The sequence below is a fragment of the Nestor notabilis genome, unplaced genomic scaffold (genome assembly GCF_000696875.1).
Source record: "Nestor notabilis isolate BGI_N333 unplaced genomic scaffold, ASM69687v1 scaffold15395, whole genome shotgun sequence".
NCBI classification, from domain to species: Eukaryota; Metazoa; Chordata; class Aves; order Psittaciformes; family Psittacidae; genus Nestor; species Nestor notabilis.
The window spans coordinates 58,241-70,464 of NW_009930751.1; the positions used below are offsets into that span (position 1 = coordinate 58,241).

At 38.2% G+C, this 12,224-nt stretch overlaps 1 protein-coding gene across 1 annotated transcript in view; it reads left to right on the forward strand.

The window, feature by feature from the left end:
* Nucleotides 1-12,188, forward strand: part of CNGB3 (cyclic nucleotide gated channel beta 3) — a gene marked incomplete at its 5' end in the record, with an annotated part of 48,072 nt that extends 35,884 nt beyond the window's left edge. Inside the window, 5 exons of the mRNA XM_010015564.1 lie at nt 999-1,082; nt 3,148-3,266; nt 7,900-8,046; nt 10,671-10,851; nt 11,949-12,188. Coding sequence (XP_010013866.1) covers nt 999-1,082; nt 3,148-3,266; nt 7,900-8,046; nt 10,671-10,851; nt 11,949-12,188 — 771 coding nt within the window. The remainder of the gene's footprint in view (nt 1-998; nt 1,083-3,147; nt 3,267-7,899; nt 8,047-10,670; nt 10,852-11,948) is intronic.
* Nucleotides 12,189-12,224: the final 36 nt, after the last annotated feature.

The window sequence follows — 12,224 nt, forward strand, 5'->3', positions numbered from 1 at the left end:
AGGTCTAACAAATATCCCAGTTAATGGAGACATGTAAAGAAAAAGCCAAGTGCCTGCCTTTGAAATTTTTTTTGTGTCAAAGCAGAGATTGAAAACAAAGAAACAAATGAGACCCAGTGCTGTTACATTCACATGTAACATGTAAAGCTGATGTTATGGTCAGGCTGTAAGTGATTTCAGAGTATAATTCATCTCAAGAGTAATTAAAAATTAAAATTAAATATGAAATTAAAAATTACATTAAAAATTTAATTTTTAATACCGTCCACGTTGCTGTATGTTGCCTGCGTCTGCCTGAGAGATCTCTCTGCCTAAGAGATCATGAGTGCTCTGTGTTCTGGCAACATAACTTTGATGTAATGAATGTTACCTTTTAGTAAGTTTTTGTGCAAAGGAGTTTTCTCTTTACTATCACGGTAGTTTTCCAGAGATACAATTTAAATCTGGCATTTAGGATTGGATTTCTGACACTGAAAACAAGGAGACGCTGCATTTTTAGTAGTTGGTATACTGTAACATTAATACTAATTTCTTTGTTAAGATAATTGCAAGAAATCATATGATATCGCTGTATAAACATCACATAGCTGCATGGTTTCTGCCATGTTTGCTGAAGACATGGAATTCATAGATTCATACCAACATCTGACATGATTTGTTTGGGGTTTTTTTCCCTGGGTCTGTAAAAAGAATTCACATAAAAGATCCATAAAGTTCTGAACATGGCACTAACTGAGCTTCCATGGTGAATTTAGTGTACTTAAGCTTACTTTGAAAAAATTAAAAGATGTTCAAGCCAAAGAGAACTTTGTAAGATGTGAAATGACTTTTTTCCATTTTTTTTCTCTCTAACAGCTGATCATTATGACGTTTTTAGTTTGTATGCCACTTACGAATCTCTGGATCATTCATGTGTTGTTGGGTTTCACTGCTCAGTGTAAGCACTAATAGTCACTTGTGCTACTGAATTACTAGAACAACAAATTCTATTTTAACAGGGGTGTGATACCCAGATGATATACGACATGCTGCTAAGGTTGAAATCCATTGTGTATTTACCTGGTGACTTTGTCTGCAAAAAGGTGAGCACATCTTGTCTCTTTCAAATAATGATCACAGTATGTGTTTTAGAAAAAGAGTTCAGATACCAGTCAATAGTGCCTCCTTTAAAACTAATCCTGAGTGAAGTAGATAGCATAAAAGTAATTAAGGTTCTCTGTGTAATAATAACAAATGTGCTCTCAAATTTCAACCTAGAAGAAGGCAATATGGATTTTATTACTTACACTATCAAACATAAAAATATAGTAATATGGGAAAGTATTTAATGGCAATAAGGCTTATCTAATCATACATCATGAAGTTTTAATATTTAAAATGGAGCAAGCTTATTTTGTTTATACATATATACATATAAACCTAGCTTACAGGTCTCATTCTATGATGCTTTGCATGTGCTTCATTTGTGTATTCTGACACTTAAGTGGAATTATCTAAGAAGATAGAAATTACACTGCATCCATACCACTCCTCTCAGCAGGATTTGATCTTGCTCTGCCTTCACTCACAGCTCAGAGCAGCTCCACACTTTCAGCTGAATGCTGTCACACTATCCCTTCACAAAGACTCCTATTAAATGCAGCCTTATAGTAACAGAGGTAGGTAGATAGCTCAGCTTCTGACCAAGTGAGCCAAAGTGTCTTTTCAGAAGGAATGTAAACATACTCACAGGCAGTGTAGGATGTAATGAAAGCATGAGGGGGATGAAGTATCAGCACTTTTCTGGCAAGTGACCCACAGTTCACACCATACCGAGAAGTGACAATCAGAACCCCTTACTGTCTTTAGCAGTTCTGGTCCAGGATGCTCACTAAGGTCCTGCTCCCTCCAAGAGTTAATCATATGATCCTCTTCCCAAAGGCTAAGTTAGTCCCACTGACTCCACAGTGTAGGAAGTTAAACAGTTGTGAATGTACCAAAGGATCAGGTGTGCCTCTTCAAAGACCAATCCCAGAATTACTGCTGGCCAGGAAGGGTGGAAGAGTAATTTGGTATGTTTGTTGTGCAATGCACAGCACAGAAGTATCTTAGGCTGCAGCCAGAACAGAGATAATAAATGACAGTAAAAGATTCAAGGTCTTGATACTGCAGTCAGATGCAAACAGTTTTCAACAAGGATGGATTATGAGAAATTCCAGTTTGATTCAGTTAAAATGCCTCTCACCTGTATAAATCTACTATGTGGCCAACAACCATATTAATCCTAATAATGCTGTAACACACAGTAGGGAATAAAATCCTGCTAGAACCACCTACTCCTTGGGTGTATGTTGGCCTCATCATACTTAGGAGGCTCTGCATACAGGCTGGAAGGAGCAAGTGAAGGGATAGCAAGTGCAAGCCCTGTGTTTCATCTTAGCTTTGTCACTGTTGCCTTTTCACTTTTCAAATTAAATTGCTTTTTTGCCTCAGTTACTCCAGTTGCACCAGTGGAAAAATAGTTATTTGCCTTACTGAAACGTTGTGAGGACTTTTATGATCATGTTTGCAAAGTTCATTATATTACTCCAGTTTTTACCTGGTTTTTATTGTATGTACTGATGTCACACCATTGAAACCTAGCAGATCATGTGGAGGATAATAAATAAACCAATAATCTCTTCAACCATCCAGTGGTTACACAAAAGCTTATATAATTTTAATGACTGTTTATTCTTATTTTTCTTTTATATTAGGCAAGTGATGAGTAGAAGTAATAGTGTAAAAACTGAAGCTTTTAAATCATGAAGCAGAGGCTTTTTTGCACTTCTCAGCTATTAAATACACTGCTGCTGTACTTTAATTTCCACCAGAACAGTTGATGGAAATGACTGCTACAATCCTGCTTATTATTCTTTTTCCAAGCTGGCCTAGATGGTCTTCTTACTTCTGTTCAAATATTGACGCATATCACAATTAGAGTTGCAAAGTCAGTCCCTGCATTTGTGCTCAGTGCTAGGAAAAGTAGTGCAAACTTTTATTTCTCCACAATAGCAGTAAACCTGTTTATAAGAGAGTGGAAGCATATTTAAAAAGTCCGACTGATTATTTTAACAAAAAATCCCTGCCCTGCTAAAACATGGGATCTTTCTGTGTTTGTGTGCCCAGGGAGAGATTGGCAGAGAGATGTACATCATCAAACAGGGTGAAGTTCAAGTCCTTGGAGGCCCTGATGGTACAAAAGTCTTGGTTACACTACGAGCAGGAGCTGTATTTGGGGAGATCAGGTAGGTCCGTCGCTATTTTTAGCGCTTTCTTTAGAACTGGTCAAATAATCAATGGTTGTTCAACTTCTTGTTTAACTTTACTTTCATGGTAAGCATGACAGCTACCATGGGGAGGCTAGAAAGTGGGTAGGATCAGCCAAGAGGACACTGAACAAGGAGATGCAGGTAAGTGAAGGAAAATCTAAGTGAAGCATCATAGATTAATCTGGCAAGATCTTAGACCAGATTTTTAGGCAATGTACACAGGGATATACAGACAAATTTCTCCTTCAGCATTTAAAAGATTTAATACATCTTCCTGTTCCGAGGTCTGCAATACAGCAGGACCAAATGCATTTTATTGCCTCTAGTGAGACTAATTGCCCTTACACAGCAGATGGTAAAAATTATAATTAATTTCTAACAAAGGAGATAAAAAATTTAAAATAGCAAACAAAACTAGTTCATTTAGGATCTGAAGTAGGGATCAAGTTGCCAAAAATCAGGCATCCACATTTGAAAATGTATTTGTTTAAGAACATTGGAAACAAGATAAAGGCTGACATACCAGAGTTTTGGGTTTGAGTTTTCTGGAGGATAAAATATTTGTTTGAAAGCTAAAAAGGTTTTTTATTTTCTCCATGTGGTTGCTACACAAAATCCACTAACTCTTACGTGCAATGTTCCCCAATTAACCAAGCAAGGGCTAGATTTTAGGTACTACATCCCCTGCTGAGGCTGGCCTGAGGAAAAGCAATAAAATACATATGCTGCTGTATGTGATAAACTGGATCCTTGATGTCTTCCAGCTGCCTTCCTGTTATTGTTAATCCTCTTGCTGGTAGCTTTAATCTGCCTTTTGAAAAGCACTAATCAGCTCTGTGCCAAGTTTACATTTATCTTCTACTTGTGTCTCCCTTTGTAGTAGCAGAAACATTCCAGGGACATGCGTTTATCCAGGGACGTCTGTACAGAACTTGCTTAGACCTCAAGTGGAAAAAACCTGATATATCCTACAGATACAGAACTTTTTCATTGAGTGGGAAAGTGAAATTGTATCAGCTGTTTGAGGGAAGGGTATTTGAAAGGTATTTCTCTGTGTGACAATATAATACCTGAGCAAAGCCTCAAAGCAAAACGCTGCATTGTAAGCTACGTGGGAAGGCTGAGAATGCACTGGTGTTTGGTACAGGCTGAATTATGAAAGATTAAAAGAAAAGGCTACAGCAGCCCAAATGTGTAACACGCACACAGTTTTCAATTATTTATTAGTCTTGTATTTGGAGAGAGGGCTTTATTTTTTAAACTGAGAAATTATAATGATTGGTTTTAAAACAAGGAAGGGATTTTCAGACTTTTGATCTAATACAGGTGAGCATGTGAGAACTACACAACAACCTTTAAAAGATTAATTTCCCAGTAGGTGTTTACATAACTGCCCATACATCCAGTAAACCCCTCAGCAATGCTATAACCCCGCACTTTTAGACTTGTTTTACTCATTGACTTGTTGCAACAGCATACCCAAACAGATGCACGTAACTTGTACCTAAATGTCGGGTAGAGGACAAACTCAAGGAGAAAAGACAGAGCAAGTGGCAGACATCTCCAAAACTGAAGAAAATCAAAGACATGAAGCACTAAGTTTGTTGGTAGAGATTTGTCTTCTTCCTTTGGCAAAGTGTTAGAAAATAATGAGTTTGTATAGAGCCTTCCTGTATAAGTTTTGTCAAGGTCTTCTGAATACTGTGTAGCAGAAGCAAATGAAAAGATATTCTTAATGGAAGAAATATTGCTTCATTTAGCACATCCAAGTTTTCCCCTCAGTATTCATAGCATGGTTATCACCTGACACAAGACTGATTTCCTTCTGATTTCTGATTCAAGATTTGTTTAGAGAAATATGTCAGCTTCATTCTGAGGGGTTTAACTACATGATTTATAATACACTTGCTGTCTAATCTCACCCTGTTCAAAATTCATGTAAATGATGCACAAAAAGTCTCTGAGGGCAAAGGAGGTGAAGAAAACAAAACATGTTTACTTCAGAAAAATTCCCTGAATTATACCAGAAGGCCAATGCAAGACTAATATCCAAACAAGTCCTTTGCCAATTTCATCCTTGGAAATTATTACAGAAACAGATTAAGTAATAAGAGTTGCCTTCTAATTAACATTTTACCCTCATTACTGCTTTCCTGTATAGATAATATCAGTTTGAGGAAGTAAAATAATCTCAGAATCAGAGTCAAACAGATTGCTGCCTTAATGAGAGCCTGTCTGCACAGACAATTGAGAAGGAGAGAAACCCAGCTATAACACAACACCTCATTAGCCCAGAGAAATTTACACTTTAAGCCAGATGTCCTCATTCATCCATTCACTGATCTTTCACTAGGAATATTTCCTATCAGAAAATGGTAATTCTGGACAAATTAAAACATTTCTCCACTATATGTATATTTTTTACAGGAAGATCTTTAAATGTTTGGTCTCATCTTTAGCTTTTTTTTTTTAAAAAAAAAAACAAACAGATAAGTTGATTTGCTGTTTTGACAATTTTATACCTCAAAGATGATCAGTCAGAGGCCTGCAGTACCTCTCCTGCAGAGACAGGCAGAGAGCTGGGCTTGTTCAGTCTGCAGAAGACTCCAGGAGGGCCCTCTAGCAGTACCTTCCAGTATGTAACAGGGGCCTGCAAGAAATCTGGAGAGGGACTTTTTACAAGGGCCTGTTGTGATAGGACAAGGGGGAATGGCTTCAAACTGAAAAAGGGTAGATTTAGACTGGATGTTAGGAAGAAATTCTTTACCGTGAGGGTAGTGAGGTGCTGGCACAGGTTGTCCAGAGAAGCTGTGGCTGCCCCATCCCTGGAAGTGCTCAAGGACAGGTTTGACGGGGCTTTGAGCAATCTGGTCTAGTGGAAGGTGTCCCTGCCTGTGAGGCTGGGGTTGGAACTCGATGATCTTTAAGGTCCCTTCCAATCCAAACCATTCTATGATTCTACAAAAATAAATTTTCTAGCATAAAAATTCAAAACTTATCATATCACACTAATATTGGAACTTTTTAGGCTAACAACTGGAGTAAAATATGTAAGGTTAAAAAGGAAAATGTCTTTGTTAATATATGTCTTAAATTATCGAGAACTATGGCAAGGCAAATATAGGATTTTTATAAAGTTTGGTCTATCATGTACCAGGATACTAGCCAAAATGTGTTCAACGGTGAAGCCTCTAACACTGTCCTTAGTCAAAGGTGATTCTGTTTGAGGCAAGGACTGCCTTACTTGTAAAATTCACCTCACATCATCACCGTAATGGAAAAGCTGATCTCTTCAGTCCTAGTCTGCCTCCATAAAATGAGCTTTTTGTTAGGAAAGCCTGAAAATGATTGCTCAATGACTTGTTGAGAAGTGATTCATCACAACTCAAAAGCTGTTTGCAATTTCCTTTAGTTGCTTTCTTTATTGTGCAAATAGTTTTATTCTATCTGAGGAATTGTAAAGAATTGTTTAAAAAGAAGACTGAATTTTCAGCTTGAGTTCATATATTGATTGCTGTCTTGGGTTGCAGAAAAGCATTCTGTGTGTATGTGTAAAAATTGCAGTGGTCTCATATTATCATTATAAATCAAATATATCATCAGTATAATCCAATATTTACAAACGTGTCTTATAAATATATGTAATATCAAAACTAATTTTCATATATTCTTGGTTAAAATTAGGTAAGCAGTAATGTATGCTTTATGGGTTCCAGATTATCCTTTGTTAATAAATTTTAAATGTAGGGATTACTAAATATTCTCTAAAAATATTAACTCCCTGGGAAATCTTTAAGGAATAAATTTTAGGGTAGATCTCATTGAATACAGCGATAAAGCAATTTTAGTTCTATCAGCAAAATGCAAATTCTCTTACTTATCACCACAGTGAGAAGTGAAATCTCCTAATTTCATTTGCTCAGCGCAAAATGAACAATTTAATTTTTATTTGTAAAACATCTAATTTTTATATGGATACCCTTCCTACGGCCAACTGCTGCTTCCTAAACCAGTCTAATGCCTTACTTTCAAAACAAAATAGCTTTCTTTTTCTGGCAGACACATTTGTATCTGTCAGCCTGAAAGACCTTCCTAATCTATATAATTCAACTTGCCAAAACTCAAACATGAGATGTGGTATGTGAGAAAACTGAAAACTGGAGTCCCACAGAAGTTATTCACTCAAGAAAATTAAAATTCCTGGACAATCATTCACTCATTGTAAATAACCCTTTCATTAATATTGAATTTGTGCTGCTCTACTTCTGATGTAAATAATTTTCAACAATAAAATTGAGGAAATTACAAGTTCATATGAGGACTGAAACAAATGTGGCCCTTTCAATGAGTGTCTCTTGGGAGAATCTCTCCATCTAGCAAGACTTTTCACAGTCCTTAACATCTACATATGCCTAATCAGCAGTGACAATTTGCCTTCCTGAGGCAAAATATTTCTACTCCCAACTGCAAAGGGCCTTTAAAGAACATCAGATAGAACAATTGGGTATATAAGTGAGCTTTAGGGTGACTTTAATGTAGAACCACCAGCAAAGAAATTCCTCACTAGGACAAGTAACGATGTGACTGATGATGTTTATTTTCATTGCAGCCTACTAGCTGCAGGTGGAGGAAATCGAAGGACTGCCAACGTGGTAGCTCATGGTTTTGCCAACCTTTTCATTCTGGACAAGAAAACACTCAATGAAATCTTGGTGCACTATCCTGACTCAGAAAAACTTCTCATGAAGAAAGCAAAGTACGTCCTAGTAACAGTATTTAAATCACATTATTTAGCTGCAGAATGGATAGTTGTGGCTTCTAGACAGATTTGCACTCCTTTCTTGGAAGAGTAACAGATATAAACACATTTGTATTTAGAGGTCAGGTTTGCCTCGCAGTATATAGTGGAAGTCATGGTCTTGGCAGGGATTCCAAGGGTTGTGGAAATACGGTAAGTAGAATGAAGTCTTGATGGTAGCTGCCTTCTTTGTATTGAAGGTAACAAAACAACTATGAGATACAGATGTATATTAGGATTCCTTACATAGTCAAGAAACAAACTACAGGTCAGATATCAGTTAAGGAGCAGGTTTTCAAAGATGCAAATGAACACTCGGAATTAGTTTTACAGAGATATGCTTCAATGCACCCAGATTTGTATGCATTTCCAAAACCTCAAGCAGTAGTTAGGAATAGATTTAAAGTAATGCCCAACAAGATAGAAGTACACAGACTGGAGAGGTGTCGAATTTGTTCAATAGGATTGTGAAATGGGATTTCAAACCCAAATTGCTTCTCATTTTGCTTTGGCTGCAGCTTGCTAGGATCACTATTTCCCCAGCTTTGAAAAAACAAAATATTGTCAGATTTTGTCATAAAATTATGACAAAATTAGTAACTTGCTACCTTGTAAAAGGTCCAGATAGTTGAAACGCTTTGTCATTATTAGCATACTTCAGCACTCATTGCTCTCGGCTGTTGCCTTGGCCCTGCTATCAAAGATTGGAAGGTTGCTCCCAGATATAAAATTCTACCAGAGCAGACTAAACATAGCACAGGAGTGACATTTTGGTTAGTGGAAGAGCTAGCAGATGGTTGCATTCAGCATGTTTCAACAGCCCTGGTTGTCAAATGACAGTATCTTGAGAATCATCTCATCCCTGAGGAACAAGGAACCGAGACACAGGATGGACTCATTGCCCAATTTTCAAAACCAGCATCAACAGGTAGAAAGGTGGAACAAATCCACTGACTGATGGTCCCCTGCATTTATCATAGAATCAACTAGGTTGGAAAAGACCTTTAAGTTCATCCAGTCCAACCATTACCCAGGATTGCCAAGACCACTAATCCACTAACCACTAAACTGAGGGATATCCTTCCCGACTTTTCTCCAGCGTCTTTCTAAACAGTTGTACAACCATCAGTACTTATTATTCCTGTCTCCGTCCCACACTGCCACCTTCTTTCTTGCCCACCCTAATCATATCTTGTTAAGCCACTGCATTCTGCTTCCTCCAGATAGCCTTTCTCAACTGCAGGAGCTTAATCATCCATCCTTTGTATCTGCACTCCCATTTGAGCTCACACCCTCTCTAGATATTTGAATAGATACAGGATATCCTGCTTGATTTTAAAGACATGCGGTACCTGCCCTGTGCTGGAAGCCATGCATTCTGCTCAGCTGTCTAGGCACTCAGTAAGTTTTCCAAACCTCCCATGCTCTTTGTATGGTCAGCCACGTCTCTAGAAAAGCTAGGCATCAACAGAGATTTGTGTGCTGTTTTGATAAAGATTGCAGTTGTGTTCCGTTTTGGAATCAGGTTATCAGTTGCTCTGCCCTGGAAGGTTTACATCAGAGCTGTCTGCTGGATTGCATTGGCCATCCTGTACCTTTAAAGGGCTTCTTGAAATAAACTCAAAGGATCAACTCAAGCAAGAAATTTATTCTATTATCACGTGCCTGATAGTCACTGTATGGTGTTTGCATAAAAAACCCATGCTAACTGCAGAAGTGAACCTTTCAAATTTATGGCAATAAAAAGAGTTACATAGTAGAAGATGCTGGAGAAAATTATAGTATTATGGGCTTTACTGTACTTCAGACTGCAAGTAGAGTCCTTGTTCATAAAAAGCTTTAAGTAAGGGCTTTTGCAAGGATAGAAAAGTTGCCTGGAAAACTGTATAGTAACCTAACAGAAACCAGAAGCATAGGAACCCTCTGCTTTTCACTGGCTCCATCTATCTTGGAAGTGTCATCTAATCTTTAGCCTTGTTGTTCTTTCACACTTCTTGTTATGGCTGCAAACCAGTACGGCTATGGAAGGTGTGAAAATCTAGTCTGCCACATTATTGGCAGTAATTTTTATATCTTCAGGGTGTCTTCTTCTACTGAAGAAGATCAAAAGTACTATACCACTCTCTAACCTGACCTATGAGAGATAGGTCATGCTGGAAGTTAGTTTGGTAAACTATTACTTCCACAAGCATCAGCTGGACTCCCAGTTGACCACTAAACACTCTCTGAATTTGCATCCAGAAGGCCATCTAAGAGACTACCACCTCAGATATGAGGCATTTGTCTTCCTCCATACTACTTCTCACCTTATAAAACCCTCATCTGCTTTGCAACAGCTTAATTTGAGCCTGCACTTGTTTATTCTCCAGGGTATAGGTAAGCAACTCCAAATCTGAACAGTTGCCTCCAACTTTACTAGGGCCTCGGGTAAAACCCTTACCTTTTCCAGCTTTGCTCTTGCCACTGCACCTGGGACCAAAAAGAGTTGCCAGATTTTTATCCACGAATGACACTTTAGCTCTGCAGGAGCCTTGCTCAGTTTCACGGCACTGTTGTGTGTTTTCGTTCCTTCCTGTCTCCAGGGTGCTGCTGAAAGAGAAGGGGAAACCTGCCCCAGGACCACCAGTGCAACAACCACGGGGCTTGGCCAGTCTCTTTGGGCAGAAACAGGAAACTCCAAAATTGTTTAAAGCAATGCTTGGAGGCAAAGGAAAAGATGGCCTTGTGAAGCTGCTGCAACTGAAGAGACAACAGGACGTTCAGGTAACGCCACAGAAAATAATGTAGGTTCTTCCAGGTGCTGCAAGATACTGGGAGGGCTTGGGCAAACAGAAAAAACTCCCAGTAGCTGAGATATAATTGCAGTACCTAATCTCTGTAAGCAGTCATTCTAAAACTTGACTCAAACCTCCCTGGACTGGGACTCTACGCAGAGCAGAGAAAACAGAAGCAAGGAAAAAAGTAAGCAAACAGAAATCCTCAAAGAAAGTAAGGAAAAAATAGACTTTACAAAGACCCTAAGGGCATCTCATTCAATTCTATGGAAACAACAGTAAATACAGAAATATCCTAACACAGTAATCTGATCCAGCTGACTTGAGCACATGGTGAACTTTCCAGTACAGAGTCAGATCTCTGGTTGTCACAAATCCTGAAAACAAAATTTAATGTGTAGCCCACACAGTTAAAACTGATTAAATCTCTAATATGTTGCACTTACGAGAAAACTGTTTAGTTGATGAAAAATAATTCCCACATTATACTTTGTTCTGAGAAATGTTAACAAGAACCTGCTCAGTTCTACATGTTTATCCAAAGGTGGCAGAATACTCTTCTTTCTTACAGCTGAACTGGCTGTGGTTCTATATTTTTTTAGTTAAATAAAGAACTTTACTTACACAAAGGACTACAACACTATTACTTGAGCAGAAACATTGCTCAGTTTAATGTGTATTTGTGAAATTAATAGCAAATCGGCTTGGCCAAGGAATTGGGGCACTGGGCAGTATGTCAATATTTACATAACATTTTCTCTTCTGTACTAGTGTAAGTACATAAAGGAAGGCAAGACTTAAGAAAGGGCTGTGTGCTCCAAAATGTATTTATCTGTTTCATCCTGCTATATTAATAAGAAGCAAATAGTATCACTATTGACAAGCTTTTCATAGGTTTTATGTTGACATTCTGATTCCGAAATTGCATGTTTCATTTAGAAGCTGATTTTCAAGACCTCAACACAAATTTACATAAGTTGCATACCATTAATCACAACATCCACACTGTGCCTTTCTGCTGCATACATAGAACAGAACTACTTCCTGAATTTCAGCACTGGAAAACACTGAACTTCTTGTTTCTAGGAAACTCGGGCTGAAGCAGAGAACAAGCCTGAACAAAAGGAGAAAAAACCCATGGAGCCCGCGCCCGCATCTGCCCCCCCTGCACAAAAGGAAGAGCCGAATGCAGACACTAAGCCCAAACCTGCAGTTATGCACAGAGAAACCAGTAAAGAGTCTCTGATCATTAGTATGTCTCCGTCCCCCAGAGCAGGAGAAGGAGAGATCCTTAAAGTTGAAGTTAAGGAGAAAATAAATAAATAGATGCTGCTTTGCACTGTGACCCCACCTATTGTCCTG